The 20,126-nt window shown below is 38.4% G+C and overlaps 1 protein-coding gene across 1 annotated transcript in view; it reads left to right on the forward strand.

Annotated features, from left to right (window-relative positions):
* The window catches only part of LOC150109757 (mitochondrial tRNA-specific 2-thiouridylase 1), a 274,982-nt gene that overhangs the window by 191,251 nt on the left and 63,605 nt on the right, over nt 1-20,126 (forward strand). Inside the window, exons 6-7 of the mRNA XM_090407894.1 lie at nt 9,920-10,040; nt 17,484-17,584. Of these exons, the coding sequence (XP_090264020.1) occupies nt 9,920-10,040; nt 17,484-17,584 (222 nt within the window). The remainder of the gene's footprint in view (nt 1-9,919; nt 10,041-17,483; nt 17,585-20,126) is intronic.

Raw genomic sequence — 20,126 nt, forward strand, 5'->3', positions numbered from 1 at the left:
TTTCCCAGAACAAGTGAACCGGCTCGTGAACACACCACCTTATCCTTGATGCGGTAGCGGATAAATGTAGAAAACTCCTCGACACCGTAAAGTAAAAGAGGAGAGAAGGAATAATAATAATAAGATATATTTATTTATGTTGCTTCCATCCATGAAATGTTATTTTACAATGGTAAAGAAAGAGGGTTATTATTGAAATCAGCACTTTACAAATAACAATCATAATAAGTATAAAAGAAATTAGTCAGTGTACTAGCTGTGAAATGTACGCTTTGCGGAGTGCAGTTGGAGTGTGGATAGATGATAATAATGGATAGAATGTGTGTAGAAAATGTAGGGAGAATGAGGAATTGAAGTGTATTTCGGATCGTGAGTGTGATATTTTTGTCAAACTTCAGAATGAAGAAAATAGCGATATGACAAGAAACGGCAAGGTTGTACATGAGAATTATGAGAGTGTGAATGTAGAAAGTGTGAATGATAGTATTAATGGTTTCTCAGAGATTAAAAAAGATGAGATAGATGCATTGAGTGAGATCGCGTTGTTGAATGGTGCGATAGAAAGGGCAAAACAGCAGCTAGAGTGCATGAACAAAAGTCGACTGAATGAACCAACCAATAATAAAAGGTATGACAGGAAAAATAGGTGTATGAATGTGAACATGAACAAAATGAAGGATAGAGTGCTGTATGGAGACTCGTTAGTACGAGGTGTGTTAGTAGAGGATTTGACAAAATCGTACCAACCTGGTGCGACCATAAAGGATGTAACTGAGTCTATTAGAGAGCAAAAGGAAAGGGTGAAAGAAATGATTGTTGTGGCAGGTACGAATGATTTGAAAGGAGATAAAATGGAAATGATAGAAGACCTGAATGAATTGTTTGAGGTAGCAAAAGAAAAGAGTGAGAGATTTAGAATGATTAGTCTTTTGCCACGGTATGACAGTGAAATGTTTAAAAGGAGGGCCATAATTGCGAATGACTTTATGCATGGGTTATGTATGACGAGTGGTGTGGAATTTGTGGACGTGTGGAGTGAGTTTGATGGGCGAAAGGATCTATATAAGATGGATGGCTTGCATTTGAATGGTTATGGTGTAAGAAGACTTGAGAAAGTGTTGCTGAATGTAGTGGATGTGCAAATTCAGGGAAACTAGATTTGTTAAGGGGGGGGGGGGAGGGCAGTAGATATACAGTCCTTAGGGAGGCAGTTGAATGCAAGAATGAATATAATATGCTAGAGCAAATAAGGACAACAAACCAGAGTGGGATAGTTAATATAAGGCATCAAGGTCCCCCCCCCCCCACCCCCCCCCCCCCCCACCCCCCCCCCCCCCCACCCCCCCCCCCCCCCACCCCCCCCCCCCCCCACCCCCCCCCCCCCCCACCCCCCCCCCCCCCCACCCCCCCCCCCCCCCACCCCCCCCCCCCCCCACCCCCCCCCCCCCCCACCCCCCCCCCCCCCCACCCCCCCCCCCCCCCACCCCCCCCCCCCCCCACCCCCCCCCCCCCCCACCCCCCCCCCCCCCCACCCCCCCCCCCCCCCACCCCCCCCCCCCCCCACCCCCCCCCCCCCCCACCCCCCCCCCCCCCCACCCCCCCCCCCCCCCACCCCCCCCCCCCCCCACCCCCCCCCCCCCCCACCCCCCCCCCCCCCCACCCCCCCCCCCCCCCACCCCCCCCCCCCCCCACCCCCCCCCCCCCCCACCCCCCCCCCCCCCCACCCCCCCCCCCCCCCACCCCCCCCCCCCCCCACCCCCCCCCCCCCCCACCCCCCCCCCCCCCCACCCCCCCATGTAAGTGAGGAAGAGGTGTTTGGGGAGTTGAGTAAACTAGATGTAAATAAGGCTGTGGGACTTGATAATATATCACCGCGTATTCTGAAGGAATGTGCCAGAGAGTTGACACCTGCCTTGACATATTTTTTTAATACGAGTCTTGCACTTGGTCAAGTCCCTAAAGAGTGGAAGGAGGGCAAGATTGTACCACTTCATAAAGGAGGTGATCGAACTCGAGCATCAAACTATAGGCCTATCTGTGTGTCAGGTGTTGTGGTTAAGTTGTTGGAGAAGCTTGTGAGAACTAGGATCCAGAGTTGGGTTGACAACAATGGTATAATCTTTGATAGACAGCATGGATTTGCTAAAGGGAGGTCGTGTTTTAGTAATCTACTTACTTATTACAATAAAGTGACTGCTTCCTTGGACAGAGGAGAAGGATACACAGTAATATATTTGGATTTTGCAAAAGCTTTTGATAGAGTACATCATGATAAGTTGACAGTCAGACTAGAGCAGATGGGGTTGGATATTAGATTAGTGCATTGGATTGGAGACTGGCTATCTGATAGGTATCAACAAGTTGTGTATGGGGGTGCAATATCCAGGAAAAGGAAAGTCGCTAGTGGAGTGCCTCAGGGATCTGTTTTAGGGCCATTACTATTTAACTTGTATATTAATGATATTGGCAAAGATTTGGATGGAGATATTCAGTTGTTTGCAGATGATGCAACGTTGGGACGAACCATAAAGAGTAGTGAAGATGTTGTGGCCTTGCAAGAAGACTTGAATAAATTGAGTGATTGGGCAAGCAAATGGGGATGTGAGTTCAATGTTGCAAAATGTAAGGTTTTAAAATTTGGAAAACAAAGATGGGATGCAGGATTTATGCTTGGTGAGAATATATTGTTGGAAGTAGAGGAAATAAGAGATCTGGGAGTGATAGTGGATAAGGATCTAAAATTTAGGGGACACATCGCCAAAATTGTGAAGACAACACAAAGACTTCTGGGAATGATGAGGAGGACACTGACGTGTAGAAGTAGGGAGATTCTTGTTCCATTGTATAAGGCTTTGATTAGGCCACACATGGACTATTGTGCCCAGATTTGGTCACCTGGTTTTCAGAAGGATGAAGAGATGTTGGAAAGGGTCCAAAGGCTAAGGTATAATAAAATTAGTTTAATCCTTTATCCAAGTGTGAGCAAACAAAGTTTGCGCCTGAAGGCTAAGGTAGTTTCTGACCTCTGGAATGTCAAGTATGAGGAAAGATTGAAAAGATGTAATTTGCAGAGTCTAGTGGAGAGAAGGAAGAGGGGAGATATGATAGAGACCTACAAGTTGGTAAGGGGTTGTTATAGGATCAATGGTGGAGAAGTTCTACAGAGAATAGTGGGAGATCAGGGGAGAACCAGAGGTCATGCCTGGAAACTGTATAAAGAGGGTGTGAGTAGGGGAGTTAGAGGCAGGTTTTTTTCGTGCAGAGTTGTGAATGATTGGAATGCCTTGCCTGAGAGTGTGGTGTCTGCAAGGAGTTTGAATGTGTTTAAGACCCGGTATGATGAGATGTGTGTGAGATAAAAGGACCTCCTAGATGAGTCTTTGACTCCATGAGGTCTTGTTTAATAATAATAATAATAATAACTTGTTTTTTTTTTCAACTGCGAATTAATTTGAAATACTAGTGAATATAAATTTGTGATATTTTAAAATTAACCTTGAAATAAGAATATAATGCAATTTAACATGTCTTGTTCATAAAAACAGAAAGAGTTGTTCTCAAACAGCAGCAGTATATCTAAATCAGTAAGCATAACAAATGTGACATGCATATTTTCATACATTGTAGTTGTGTAAGGTAAAATAAAAAGTAACGTTCACACCTTATTTATCAATAAATATCGCTTGATAGCATTTTTTAGAATATTTTTAAACAGTTCTTTAACATAATCCCAGAAACTAGCATGAAAATAATTCCATTTCAATAATTTCAATAAATTCAATATTTGCTGTAACACATCTTCCAAAATGAATATATATATATATGTACTTGTATATATATCTCGGAAACAACCAAAATGTTGACTAGGAATTTTCTAATGAAGGAAATCTAAGTAACACAGGTTCACTCTTCTAAGTCAAGAGTTCATAAACGTTACAAATCCACTACAGTTAGTCATTATTTCTCATTATTTCTGATGTTCAGTTGACAAAAATAGCAAGAAAATAATCAAGTGCACTTTCTGTTCGATAAACACACAAAATACATTATAAATCACACTTCCACTCAGCGAAAAAGAAAATACTACATGTTTTCTTATTTTTATTCTTATTATCTGGCATTTTCTTATAGTACAAAGAAGAAATTACTGCATATTTGGAAAAGACATTCATCATTTGTTTAGATAAGTGGCAAAGTGGTTATACTTAGAAGTAGCTACGAGGGTGGTCTGAAAAGTTCTCAGCCTCGACCATAGATGACAATATTAATAGAAGGATTTTTTTTTTTTTCTAAGTTGGGACATCTGTCATAAGCATCAATGTGAAATTGCAAGTCATTGTATCTAGTAGTTTGTTTTATACAGCATTCTGAAGCAAAAGTGTTATCTGTATCCCTTGAAATGGATGAAATCGAGTATTGTGCAGTTATATAATTCTTTGTAAAAGATGGTTTAATGCCAATAGAAATTCATTTGAAGTTCATAAAAGTTTATGGGCACTCTTCTCCTTCGTTTTGACAATTAAGAAATGTGCTGCTGAGTTTAAAAATGGCTGTACCAGCCTTGAAGATGATCCACGTGAAAGATGGCCAAAAAGTGTAACAACCCCAGAACTCATTGATCAAGTGCACAATATAGTATTGGATGGCTGGAGAGTCAAAGTGCATGAAATTGCTGAGACTATAGGCATTTCAAAAGAGCATGTAGGATATATTTTGCATAAAGAATTGCAAATGGAAAAGTTTTGTGCAAGATGGGTTCCGTGCTTGCTCACAGCAGATCAAAAATGTACTCGCATGAAAATCTCTGACAGTGCTTGGAGCATTTCAACAAGAATAAAACTGATTTTGTCCGTCGATTTATTACTATGGATGAGACTTGGATTCACCATTACACACCAGAATCCAAACAGCAGTCAAAACACTGGACAGAAGCCAGTTGTTCAGCGCCAAAGAAGACAAAGTCGGTTCCATCAGGAGGAAAGGTCATGGCATTGGTGTCTTGGGATGCTAAAGGCATTTTGTTTATTAATTATCTTGAAAAGGGTAAAACAGTAACTGGGGATTATTATTCTGATCTTTTAACCAGACTAGATGAAAAAAATTTGTGAGTAAAGACCTAGTTTGGAGAAGAAAAAAATCATCTTTCATCAGGACAATGCACCTGTCCACAAAGGCAATGGGAAAATTAAGGGATCTGCACTATGAATTGGCGGAACATCCACCCTATTCCCCAGATTTGGCTCCCTCTGACTTCTATCTCTTCCCAAAACTAAAACTCTTCCTTGCTGGCCAGTGTTTTTCTTCGAATCAAAAGTTGATTGCAGCTGTACAGGGGTATTTTGCAGATCTTACTGAGATCCAGTACAGGGATGGGATAATGGTGCTGGATCATCGATGGAATAAATGTATTAGTCTTAAGGGAGATTATGTTGAAAAATAAAAGTAATTTTGAAATTATAAATTCGTTTTTTCATTGTTAGGCTGAGTACTACTTTTCAGAACAAACGTGAGTCATCATATTGGAGGCTTAATGAATTGTATACAGCACTCAGAAAGGATTAAAACAGAATTTAACACTTTCTATATATTTTGTCTCAGTAAATGAGACATCTTCAGGGATTACAAAAAACTAATGTAACATCAAAAATAAATAACACACAATACTAAGCCCAACCACGTGGGTGACACTAAAGTCCTATCTAGGGGAGCGCCCTCTAAGGGCGGTTGTAGATGACCTGGAATGTAAAGTGGGATCTCTGGTGATAAGCATTTCCCAAATCTTAGGAAGCTTAATGCAACCATATTTGTTGAGATTTGGTTGGTTCCTGAGAGCTGCTGCTGATTCTAAGAATAGTCTCTCTTTTTTGAATTTGCTGTAGTGGAGCATGGTGGTATTTTTCCCTAAGATCCTGTGGGTTGTATCCAAGACATGGTCAGCCAAGCCTGACTGACCAAGTTGTGTTTGCGGCTATATGACTTATGTTCCTCCAGGTGGATAGTGGCTGATCTGCCTGGCTGTCCAAAGTATACCAGTTTACATGAACAGGGTACTTTATAGACTCGGCACTGAGAGAGAGGAGGGAGCTGATCTTTTGTAGAGCGGATAAGGGTAGCGAGTTTGCAGTGAGGCTTAAATGCAGTGCGTAGGTTGTACTTTTTTAAAATTTTGGCTAATTTTTCTGATGTGCCACGGATGTAGGGTATGGTGATGGTATGTCTAAACTCATTCTAAAGAGAAGACCGAGGGGAGGGGGAGGACCTCATTATTTTTTTTAATATGGTGATCACTGTAGCCATTGGAGAGGAAAATGTTATGCATGTGGTCAAGCTCAGTTGTAAGGGTAGTTCCACTGGAACAAAGATTGTGAGCTCTCTTGGTAAGAGTTTTAATAATGCCATATTGTTGAGTGGGGTGGTGGTGGGAGAGTTTGTGAATGTATCTGCCTGTGTGTGTGGGTTTACTATATACAGTGAAGGAAAGTGTACCGTTGGGAAGGCGTGTAATTAAGGTGTCTAGGAACGGTAAACAATTGTTCTTTTCCTTTTCCATTGTACACTGGATTCTTGGATGTAGGCTGCTGAGGTGACTGAGGAAAGAGTCTAATGTGTCTGGGCCATGAGGCCAAATAGAGAACACATTGTCTACATATCTTAGCCAGATAGAAGGTTTGAGAGGGGCTGAGTCTATGGCTCGTTTTTCAAATTCTTCCATATAAAGATTGGCAAGATGGGGTGAGAGGGGGGGGGGAACCCATGGCAGTTCCCTCTATCTGCTTGTAGATTTTGTTCTTCCAAGAAAAATAACCAGAATTGATGGCAAAGGAAAACAGATCTAGAATGTCAGAAGGAAAAACGTTTTTTAAGAGTGTTAACGTATCAATTAAGGGAATATTGGTAAACAATGAGGAATGTCAAAGCTTACAAATATGCCTGTGTTATTTAAGTTTAGATTTTCTATGAGGGTTTTAAAATGGGTAGAGTTTTTTATATAGGATGTGGAAAGTCCAGTGAGGGGGGGGGGGGGGTCAGATGTGACTGCTTAGCTTCTGTTAGTTCTTTAACTGTTAGGAATTTAAATTCCTACTCTGAAATTCCAGCTACACAGTAAACAGTAAAAATAACATCGGTAATAATAAAAACTGTTAAAATATAGTCTCTAAACTGCAACCAACATTTTGTTTCACAGTGCTTTGCTTTTTTTTTATTTTTTTAATATGAATTGTCTTTTTTTAAGGAAATACTTCCTGAAGCATGTTTTTTTTTTTTTTTTTTTGGACATATTGTAAAAGTTCCATGCTTGTCAAGGAATGGGAGTGTCCCTACATTATCTCCAACCCTATAGCTAGTATAAGTATTATTTCTGGGAAAATTCCTTAATAGTATTATACTTAATAGCTTAGTAATATTATTATGCTATAGGTTTCAAGTCATTCTTAAATGAAGTTATAATAATAAATATATATATGATCCAGTACGATCCAGAAACAAAGAGACAATTGATGCACTGGAAAACTCCCACGTCACTGAGAATGAAATAAGTAAGATTGAGCAAGTGAAAACTGAAGGCATTGCTGATCTTTTTTTTTTTTTTTTTGATATTAATGTCATGATAATGGTTGAATGGGTAATGGGAGAGGGTCAGACAGTTAACCAACATTATTACCTTGAGATTCTGGCCAAGCTGAGAGAACAAGTGAGGAAGAAGAGACTTGATCTGTGGAAGAACAACGCTCCAGCCCACAGTGCACTGTCTGTAAAGCAGTATCTGGCTGATAAGAAGATCCCAGTTTTATTTCACTTTTTTCAAGTTGAAATCTGCATTGAAGTGCATTCATTTTCAGTCAGTGGATGAGGTAAAGAAGAAAAATGGCTCCTGAAGCAGATAACACTCGATGACTTGCAGCACTGCTTCCAACAATGGAAAATTCATATACAACAGTGTATAGATAGAGGAGGGAAGTATGTTGAAGGGGATGACAATTAAGTTGTACAATTGTAATAATAAACCACATTTTTGCAACCAGTCTCGTTATTTAATAGCCACACCTCATAAATAAAAATTCATGTAAAAATTAGATGGAACTTTTAAAAATTATTAGTAATAATAATGGTGTTTAATGACACTTCATGAAGAAATTCAGTCTAACGCTGCTCTCGTCAGTCAATGCTTCTTTTTCTTAAGCTTCATTCCCACTCAAGTGGAGTTGCTACAGCAACTTAACTTCCTCCATTCAGTTCTATCAAAGGCCATGTTCTCCTTTACTCTGAGATCTTGAAGGTCTCCCTCAAGTTGGCCAGCCACTATGGTTTAGATCTCCCCCTGTCTTTTGCCTGGTTATTTCATCTAGCACTCTAAAGACAAAAGCCACATAGGAATCCCATGTAGCTTTTGCCTGACCTCATAACATGACTAAACCACCTCGGCCTTGATTCCTAATCTTCCCAGATACTTCGGTTACCTTCATTGTCAAAATCAGCGAGTTTTGATTTTGGCAGTCTCGGCATTCTTGTTTTAGCAATATCGATTCTCTTCTCCCATCTCTTGGTCATCTGCTTGGTCTCACTGCGATACATCAGTATTGGTTTTACTACCATTTTGTAGATCATTCCATTTAATGTGCTAGACATGTTTGTATTATACAATATACTTAAAGCTTTCTTCCAGTTTACCCACTCTGATTGGATTCTACTATTGAGTTCTGAGTCCAGGTCTATCACTTTGATTATGTGATCAGGTATGTGAGCCTAGTTGCTTGTGGCATGTCTATGTCCCATAATGTTATACTTATTGCTGCTTCACTAAAAGATATCTACTGATCCTCAAGCCACTGTCTTCCAATGCTTATTTTCCATTGTTCCAGTCTATCTTCTACTTCTTGCCCAGACTGTGCAAATCACAACATCATCAGCATACATCATTGTTCAGGATGATTCAGTTCTCTGACCATCTCTGTCAACACATTCAAGAGCATGACAAATAAGGAGCTCAGAACCCCCCCCCCTTTTTTTTTTTTTTTTACTAGGAATGCCTCAGTAGCTCCTGCTCCACATCTCATGCTTATTTTGCTACCATCATACATGTCGTGCACAAAAAAAAAAAAAATAATGCTAATAGAGGTTTATCATTGCCTGTGTAGCCATGTAGAAATGGCCTTTTTTCATCAAAAATCCAGACTGCCTAAAAATGCCATTATCGGTATTGAATCTAGTCACCAATTACAGGAAAAATTCTTGTAGTTGGTGACCACACATAAAATCAACCATAAAGCACTGATACTTTTACAGACAGTAATACAAGTGTTAGTTTTGCCACCAAATACTTAATACAAAATACTTTTACAGACAGTAATACAAGTGTTAGTTTTGGTGGCTGTTGCCTGCCACACACTCTCTGTCTTCCACTCCAAAACTTGGATAGCTTGGTCTCACTATTGATAAAGATTTAGGATAGAGACTGACTGCCTAGCTGTTTTCAAAAAGTTAGTTAAGGCTGAAGCAGCTCCACATACCCCCTTTGGAGAATAAAAGGCATTAAAGGATTTTTATTTATTTATTTATTTTTATGAACATTTGTCATCATTCCGAATGTTGAGAAATTTATTAATATTAAAGCTAGCTTTCTTAACAGGCAAGGTGATCATCTCATTCCAATGCTTGTTATATTACTAATTCCACAGTAATTATATATTGTATATAATTATTATTATTATAATTATATTATATATATATATATATATATATATATAATATAATTATAATGTTCTATTCAGAAAAACTAATTCTGTTTTAATAAGTTGAATTTTACAAGTGATATGAAGTACATTCTGCTTTTAAAACTTGCTAAAATCTCTTTGTAATAAAATCCCTCTATGATATAGAAATTTAATGAAATGACTAAACAAAAACTTTATTTTAATAGAGTGCAGGAATATGTTTCATTGGTCGGCGAAATTTTCGAAAATTTATTGAAGATTATATTGAACCAAAACCTGGCAGATTCATAAATATTGAAACAATGAAAACTGTTTCACAACATTCAGGTGTGTAAGGTAATTTTTTGCACAGTAATAATTATTATTATTATTGTTATATAGGGATGATTATTATATATACATCCAGTATATGCCAGGTAACACATAATGGATGGACCATGTGATAGTGTACTTTCAGCTAAATCATTGTTTTAATATTGATTTAATGATATTAAATAAGTAGTATTTTTGCTATATTTATCTATCGTACATGGTACGATAGATAAACTGTTATTCATGCTGCCAGTGCAAACAAGAACAATGGCTAAGATGTCATTATGCAGGGGTTTGACATAGGGATTTTGTGAAATGTAGCTTGTGTTCTTTGTATTTTTGCAAAGAGAAAATGATTGTAGTATGAGAGTGTCATAGATGTTTTACAGGCCAGAATTACGAGACTTGTTAGGAGTCCAGACCTTTATTTCTGACCATATTCTGTTTCTTTACATAAGTAAAATCTTATCTTTAGCAGGATATGTCCCCCTGCTGAATATAGGGGTTTTATGGGAAAATGTTAGCCATTGCCATAATTTCAGTCTGATTTGCAAGAGACAAAAATGCTCAGCCTAAACAGCTTTAACTAACATGATATTATTATTATTATTGCATACATACCACCATGGAGTCTTAAGACTTATTGTGGGAGACCCAAACTATCAACATATTATCGATCATGCCTCTCCTTGAAACCATTAAACATACAAAGCACTCACAACTGATTCAGGAAATCCATTCCATTCATTCACCTCTCTCCCAGCGAAAAATCTATTCCTTGTGCCCTTGCTAACCATATTCTTTCCCAACTTCCAGAGATAACCACTTGTTCTTCTCCTCTAGTCAAGTGCTGAAATATTTCTCTGCATCAATACTATAAAATCCTTTTAAGTAACTGAAATGTTTCTATCATATCCCACCCTTTTTCTCATAAAAACAAAATTTTGCAATCCACACACCCTAATTTATTTTCATAGGGAGCATTCCACAGACAATTCACCATCTAGGTAACTTACCTCTGGATCCTCACTACTACTTCCTTATTCCTAAGAAACCCAGGTGACCAGACCTGAGCACAGTAATCCAGATGTGGTTGTATCAAGGCTTTCTAAAGAAGGATGATAACTGCCTTATCTCTGCTTGTTAGTGTGTTCTGTGATAACCAAATAATCCTGTAAGCTACCCTACTTACTTCAGCACTGTGCCTTCTAAATTTAACCTCTCTATCCTCTACCACCACCACAATCTCTGGCTTCATCAATTTCATGGAGGACAGTCCCCTCAATGAACACAGCTTGGAATCTTTGTAGCCCAAAATGCATAACTTTACACGTTCCCACATTAAATTGACGTTCATTGTGTTTTGCCCATACTGCCAGCCTATTTAAATTATCCTGCAAGCTTTTTAATTTACCATTACCCTGCCCAACTTTGCATCATCAACAAGAACTAAATATCTCCTTTCATATGATTTCCTATATCATTTTTGCATAAATTAAACAGCAGTGGTCCAAACTCAGAGTGCTATAGCACACCACTAGGCATCTGCATCATCTGCCTTCTCCTGGAATCTGCTTCTTCATATACTACTTTTTTGGTATCTGTCCATCAGCCTTTTATCTATATCACCAGTTTCCTATCCGTCCCCATTTTTTGCAGCTTGTGTAACAGTTCTATGTCAAATGCCTTTGCAAAATTCGGCAGTATCATTGTGTTCTCATTCCTTTATCCATCTTAGCTGTTATGTTGTTATAAAAACTTAGTAGATTACACTATCATAGCATGGCAGCAAACTTAGAAACTTTACCCTCTCACTCTTCTATTTCCCTTCTTCCAATAGTTCTTTTATACCTTCCATCATACAATACTTTTCACATCTCAGGTCAAAACAATCATATCTTTCACCTTCTCTTTCTACATTCTGATACAATTTCAAGGGTTGTTTGAAAAGTTTGGTAAAAAGAAATAAACTAAACACATTTTTTTGGAAAAAATCGCCTTTATTTCTCAACATAGTCTCCATCGAGGTCTGCACATTTGGTCCAGCGAGTTTCTAATTTTTTCATCCCATTTAAAAAGTAGGATTTGTCAAATTGTGCAAAATAGTCATTGACAGCCTTGATGATATCCTCGTTTGAAGAAAATTTTTTCCCAGCGAGCCAAATTTTTAAGTTTGGGAACAAGAAGATGTCACATGGGGCCACATCCAGAGAATGTGGTCAATGTGAAATCATTTCGAACCTCAATTCATGCAATTTTGCCATTGTGATGGCTGATTTGTGAGACGGTGCATTGTCTTGATGAAAGAGCACTTTTTTGTGTGCAAATCTCGGCCATTTTTTCTTCAGTTCTTCTTTTAAACAGTCCAAAAATGATGCGTAATAGACTCCTGTTAACCACCTAAATGGGTTGGCTAAGTCTATCCAGCACAGCTACTACAAGTAACTGTGCTGGATAGACTAAGAAACGAAGACATAAGGAAGCGACTAAAACAACAGTAGTAGACAAAATCCCAAGAAAGAAGACTGCAATGGTTTGGCCATGTGACCAGAATGGAACAGAAAGATTACCATCTAAAGACCTAAATACAACGATGGAAGGTAAAAGATCCAAAGGGCGGCCCAGAATTAGATGGATAGACAAAATAAAAGAGGACCTGATCACAACATGCAACACCAAACTGGACAGAAATGTTCAGACTCTCCAGGGACAGACAGAAGTGATAAGAGTTCATTCGGCCTCATCATCATCCACATAGATGATGGAAGAGAAAAGAAGAAGAAGAGAAGACTCCTGTTATTGTCTAACTCTTTTCCAAATAGTCTATCATGATGATTCCTTGGGAATCCCAAAAAACAGTGGCCATCACCTTCCCAGCTGACAAAACAGTCTTCACTTTTTTCGGTGCTCTTTCACCGGGCATTGACCACTGTTTTGTCTGCTTCTTGGACTCAGGCGTATAGTGGTGGATCCAAGTTTTGTCTACAGTCACAAATCGATGCAAAAAATCCTGTGAATTGCGATTAAACATCAGCAAACACTGCATTGAAATGTCTTTTCACATGTGATTTTGATCGGTAGTCAACAATCACAGCACCCATCGTGCACACAACTTTTTCATGTGCAGTTTTTCATGCAGGATATTATGCATCCATTCAGTTGAGATGCTTACAATCTCAACAATCTCATGCACTTTCACTTGGCTGCCTTCAATAACGATACCATGGATTTTGTCAATCATTTCCTTCGTAGTGACCTCAGTCGGGCGTCCTGAGTGTGCTTCATCTTTGATGGACTTACGACCACATTCAAACTCATTTATCCAAAATAAATAGCCTTTAATTTTGGTGCCAAGTCCCCATGAACTGCATCTAACTTGGCTTTGATCTGCACAGTCATCCACTTCTTCAAATAAAAGTGTTTTATCACTGCATGAAATGCAGTTTTTCCCAATTTTTATGAAAAATGCAAATACTGTCATTTTAAATGTTTGCCAAACGAGAATTTCACGTTGCACATAGCTAAAATTTTGCCAGTGGTCATGAAAAAGATGATACGTGCCAATACCAGTATGAATGAACAAATTGTGTTGCCATCTATTGGAAATTTACCAAACTTTTCAGACAACCTCATATATTATTATTATTATGGAACAAATGCTGAACAAAAACTGTTCAGTATTTGTCATGCTTTGCTTTGAACGCATTCACAGTAATGGCACCCACAACAGACTTTGGTAGCTTCTTTCACTCATTCACCACCCTCCAAGCAAAAAACCTGTTCTAACACCCTTGCTAACTACACTCTTGGTCAATTCCATTGATGGCCCCTAGTTTTCCCATCACCACACCTGTTCTGAAAAATTTCCTCTGAATTAATCTTGTAAAAACCCCTCAGTAATTTCAATGTCTCAATCATCACCCCTTTTCTGCCTATCAACTAGTTTCTGTAATCCACAAATCTTCAACCTGTTCTTGTAAGGTTCATTCCATAGACCAGCTATCTTGGTCACTTACCTCTGGATCCTCTCTACCGCCTCCCCATCACCAAGAAACCCTGGCGCCCAGATCTTCACACAGTAGTCAAGATGGGGTCTTATCAAAGCTCGATAATGAGAAACAATAACTTGCTTGTCTCTGCTCATCAACGTATTATTCAGTAACCAAGTGATCTGATGAGTTGCTTTAGCCACTTTTGCTATGTGCTCCCTAAACTTTGACTCCCTATTCCACTAACACTCCCAAGTCTCGGGCTTCATCAATTTCTTAGATTACAGTTTTGCCGATGTGGCAGAACCGTAATAATCTTTTCTCCCCAAAATGCATACCCTTACACTTTGCCACATTAAACTGACATCTCCTTAACCCAGTCTGCCAATCTACCCAAATCATCCTCCAAAATTTTGACATCATGTGTATTCACTATTACTCTACCCAACTTTGCATCATCGGCAAATAATTGAACAATTCCTCTGCCAACTTTGCATCATCAGAAAATAACTGAACAGTTCCTCTGCCAACTTTTGCATAATTGGCAAAATCGGGAGAACCAGGGACATCCATGGAATTGAGCAAGAGAAAAGCAGAGAAAAGTCATGACATTACAAGAAAAAAGTTGAATTGCTTGATATGTGCCATAGATTGAAGTCTGCAGATACTGTTGCCAGCCATTTCAAGCCATTTCCATCTATCCATTCCTGTATTTTGCTTTTGACCAAGTTCTCCAATCCTTTCACAACGACTCCTGATATGCTGATTAGTCAGTAATTTGCAACAGCAGTCTTGGAACCTCCTTTATGCAATACAGCTATTTTGAGGGGGGAAAATATAGTTATTCCTCCCTCTCTTTTTTCACCCCCTGGGGCTAACCCAGAGACTTAGATGCAACAATATGGACAAGGGCACTGACAATTCGTATATGTGTGTGTGTGTGTGTGTGTGTGTGTATATATATATATATATATATATATATACATATATATATATATATACATATATATATATATATATATACACACATACACATACGTACCTCTGTGCATGTATATACTGTAAACATTATATATGAATAATAAAGTTTGATTGTTTATTTTTTGTTTATTTCTTTTTTTTTGTTTATTTGTTTATTTCAATCTCAGGGAGTTATCAGACTCACTGAGATGGATGTTATTTTACTAACAGTATTTCAATTATGTTGAACCTTAAATTCATTCACACATCCAGCATTCACAGTGCTAGAAGTGTGAATATACTAGCCCTTAAACATATTTTAATGGTATATGGAGATGAAAAGATGAACAATACAGCCTGGTCTACAGGTAGTATATTCAGTTTACATTAATACTTCTGTACTCACTAAAATGAGTCCTGAAGAAGTGTATAAGAAAATGTCCAAGCTTTGAACCATATTTCCAGGTGTCAATTTTACAGTTGCTAATGTTATATAGATTATTATTATTATTATTATTATCCAGGCCTCTATGAAGTCAAAAGACTCATCGTGGGAGGTCCTTCCTAAAAAATGAGGGGAGGTCCCCCCCCTAAGAAACACAAAGTCTATCATACCACTCCTTGAACTAATTGACTGTTCTCAATCTCACAACTCCATCAGGCAATGCATTCCATGGTTGAACCACCCTCCATGCAAAGAAACCACTCCTCACCCTCTTGCTCACAGTTTCCTTTCGTAACTTTCAGGGATAGCCTCTTGTCATCACTCCTTCCTGCTGTTCAACCAAACGAAAGAACTCCCCAGTGTCAACCCTGTATATCAATATTTAGGTGAATGATCGATAGGTGTTCAGAATATTAAAAAAATACATGAATGTGTAAGAGAATTGGCATTTCCTTTGACAAAGTTGAGTGGGAAGAGGGTAAGATAGTACCATTGCATAATGGTGACTCCAAGATGGAGGTATCAAACTACAGACCAGTTATTATATCTAGAGTGGTGGTTAAAGTATTAGAAAAGTGGGTAATTGGTAAAATACAGTGGTGGATAAAGATGCAATACTCTGAGCAGGCAGCATGGCTTTGTAAAGGATAGTCCTGTCTTAGTAACTTATTCACATTTTGTAATAAAATTACAACAGAATTGGATAAAGGTAATAGCTACAACATGATGCTGCTTGACTTTGCCAAGGCATTTGAGAGAATACCATATGGAAAACTATTACAAAAACTAGAGAGGATGGGAGTGGATAGGGGATGGTTGACAGACAGACACCAGAGAGAGAGAGAGAGAGAGAGAGAGAGGGTAGTATATGGTGGAGTGGAGTCTAGGAGAATGATTTTGATTAGTGGGTGCCTCAGGGTTTGGTACTAGGGTCACGACTCTTTAATTTGTATATCAGTGACATAGGGAAAGATACGAAAGGGTATTGAGTTCTTTGCTGATAATGCAAAACTGGGGAGAGCAATAGTTGATAAAGGTGATGTAGATATCCTGCAGGATGATTTAAATAAATTGGCATTGTGGGCAAAGGATAATTATTGATAATTTAATGTTGCAAAATGTAAGTTTATTCACTTCAGGTTGAAAAGTTTGCATATGGTGTATTATATTGATGGTATTTTTTTGATGAGGCTAGGGACTTGGGGATAATGATGCACAGAGAGTTCAAGTTCATAGAGCATATTGCAAATAATAAAATAGCTCAAAGGATTACTTGGATATTGAAAAACACACTGCAAGTAAAGATAGGGAAGTTATTATTCCTCTTTATAATGCTATGATTTGACCACATCTTGACCCATGTGCACAGATTTGGTCACCTGGATTTCTTTAAGTGCCATGAGATGGTTGAAAAGATTCAGAGATAAGTGACCAAGATGGTGACATGTCTGTTGAATACTTCCTACGAGAATAAGTTGAAGGTTTGTGGGTTAAATTTAGTTGATAGGTGGAAAACAGAAGATATGATAGAACCCTTTAAGATAATAAATGGGTTTTATAAAATTGATGCAAGTGAAATTTTTCAATATATGACAAATAGTCAGAGAACTAAGGGCTATCTGTGGAAGTTGGGTAAGAGTGGTTAGTAGGGGTATGTGCAGATCAATTTTTTTGCATGGAGAGTGGTAGAGTGGTGAGTGAGTGGAATGGATTGCCAGAATTGGTTTTGAGTTCTCTGATGGAGAATGGATTCAAGATAAGGTATGATGATTGATTTTGGGTTCCCTCAGTGAATCTCCAGACTCCATGGTAGTGCCTTAAATAATAATAATAATACTTTGTGATTGGCATGCAGGTTCATTTCTTATGTTTCTTCTGGTGAGCTAATCATCATAAGATAGCACAAAAGAATTTGATAATGTCAAATAGTGGAAAGTAATACTTTCATGCTGAGTTAAATAGAGAATAAAATAGAATAATAAAACAAATATATATTTCTTATTGTTTGAGGAATTTTTAAAAAAAATTGCTTTGTTTATTTATTTATTTATTTTGTTTTCATAGGTATTCATTATTGGACAGTAGGACAGCGATGCAACATCGGAGGCCATGCAAAAGCATTTTTTGTGGCAGAAATAGATCCACAGAGCCAAGACATATTAGTAGTTGGTTTCTAATATGCATTGTTTATTTTTATATTTTTTTAATTAGACATTTTTTTTTTTTTTTAGATTAACCTATCCATTTTTCTCTAAAAGTTATGCTTTAATATTTAGTAACTGTGCTCAATGTAGTATATAGTATTAGCATCTTCTCCATGGTGACTTCTATGCCTCTATGGAGATCAAACTTCATCATGAGGAAGCTGAACATTCACATACTACATTAACTCTCATTCCTTGCCTTGAAGACATTGAGTTGAAGCACTTACCACCCACTCTGGCAACACATTGCACTTGTTCACCACTTGCGATGCAGAAAATCTCCTTTCTAATTAATTACTCACATGGCCTTTGTGGGTTTCCAACGGATGAACAGCTTTCTTCCAGTGCCTATTAACATATGTAATAATTCCCATGTATATGTGTATTTGTTAATCTCTTCCTACTAACTCATATATCTCAATCATATCATTCCTTCTATCACTTAAGAGTTTCATTTCCTTAATCTATCCTTATACTCAACATTCTAGAGTCCTTGTGTAGAAGCTTAAGTGCTGTGAGGACATCATGTTGGAGGCTTAATGGATTGTATACAGCACTCAGAAAGGATTAAAACAGAATAAAACAGTAGGGTATGGTGACGGACTACATCTGTGGCACATCCGAAAAAATAGCCAAGATTTTAAAAAAGTACAACCTACACACAGCATTTAAGCCCCACCGCAAACTTGCTGCCCTTATCAGCTCCCTCCCCTCTCAGTGCCTGGAGTCTATAAAGTACCCTGATCCTGTAAACTGGCATACTTTGGACAGACAGGCAGATCAGCTGCTATCTGCCTCGAGGAACATAAGTCATACATCTGCAACCATGACTGTGGTCAGTCAGGCCTGGCTGACCATGTCTTGGATACAACCCACAGGATCTCTTGGAAAAAAGCCACCATGCTCCACCACAGCAAATTCAAAGGAGAGAGACTATTCTTAGAATTAGCAGCAGTTCTCAGGAATCAACCAAATCATAACAAATATGGTTGCATTAAGCTTCCTAAGATTTGGGAAACTCTTATCACCAGATGTCCCACTATACATTCCAGGCCACTTACAACCGCCCTTGGAGGGCGCTCCAATAGATAGAACTTTAGTGTTACCCATGTGATTGGGCTTGGTATTGTTTGTTATTTGTATTTATGTCACATTAGTTTCTTTTTTTTTTTGTCAAAAAATCCAATTGTTATCCTTTGAGGAGTGCCAAAGAAAAGAGATTGAACGAAGAATTCATCTTGGATGGATGGCTTATGGGAAAATGAGAGACTTATTCAGAAGTGACATCCCTATGAGTCTGAAAAGGAAAGCTTTCGACCAGTGCATACTTCCTGTCCTAACATATGGAGGAGAAACATGGACTTTAACAGAAGCCCTAAACAAAAAGCTGAGAACAACATAACATCGCATGCAAAGAAGTATGCTAAAAATAACATTAAGAGATAGGAAGACAAATATCTGGATAAGATCTCAAACAGACATCATGGATATTGTAAAAAAAATTAAACAGGATAAGTGGAGATGTGCTCCCATATTGCCAGATGCAGTGACGGAAGATGGACTAGAAAAACAACAGAGTGGAGACCAATGGATGAAGCAAGACAAAGAGAAAGACTAAGAAGAAGGTGGAGAGATGAACTGGAACAAATTGCAGGAGTGAGATGGATGGGAGAGGCAGAAAACCAAGTGATCTGGAAAATCATGGGGGAAGACCTTCGTCCAGCATTGGACAGAACCAGAAGGTTGAAGAAGAAGAAGTTTTTTTTCGTAATCCCTGAAGATGTCTCATTGACTGAGACGAAATATAGGAAGAATTAAATTCTGTTTTAATCCTTTCTGAGTGCTGTATACAATCCATTAAGCCTCCAACATGATGGAATTCTAGAGTCCTGAAAGAGTGTTATTCATCACTGCACACTCTACAATATTTCCTTATCAATATATATAGCCAATTGACTAGATATATCCCCTCCTTATCACTGTGGATAGGGAACTAAATTAGAGGGACACAAAAGTTGTAAAGATTCCTAGATCTTTACAACTTTTGCAATAAAGCAAAATCCAGATCCACTTAGCAGATTGAAGTGACATCCTTATTCCAATCCTCTTACAACAATATGATGAAGGAACTTTCTGACATTGCTCTCCCAAATTTAACATCATCAGCAAACCACTGAATATCAACTCTCACACTCTGAACTGTATCATTGGATTCAGTTCAGGGTGTAAGAAACAGTTGTTCCAGAACTGAACTCTGTAGTACCCCACTTGTTACCTTTCTCTTTGAGATACTGCACTCCCTATCTCGCTGGCTCTAGTAAACAAGCTACCAAATGATTATGCTCATTTTCAACAGTTGCTTATCATGTGATGTGCTATCAAATGCTTTATCGAAATCAGATAAATCACAGTATACACATCTTTTCTGTTCAATACATTAGTCACCTTATTATAAAATGTAACCAAGTTACTAAAGCATGACTTCCTCCTTAACAAATCCATT

The sequence above is a fragment of the Typopeltis vanoorti genome, chromosome 1, assembly GCF_054136105.1.
Source record: "Typopeltis vanoorti isolate ZY-2024b chromosome 1, IOZ_Tvanoo_1.0, whole genome shotgun sequence".
Classification (NCBI taxonomy): domain Eukaryota; kingdom Metazoa; phylum Arthropoda; class Arachnida; order Uropygi; family Thelyphonidae; genus Typopeltis; species Typopeltis vanoorti.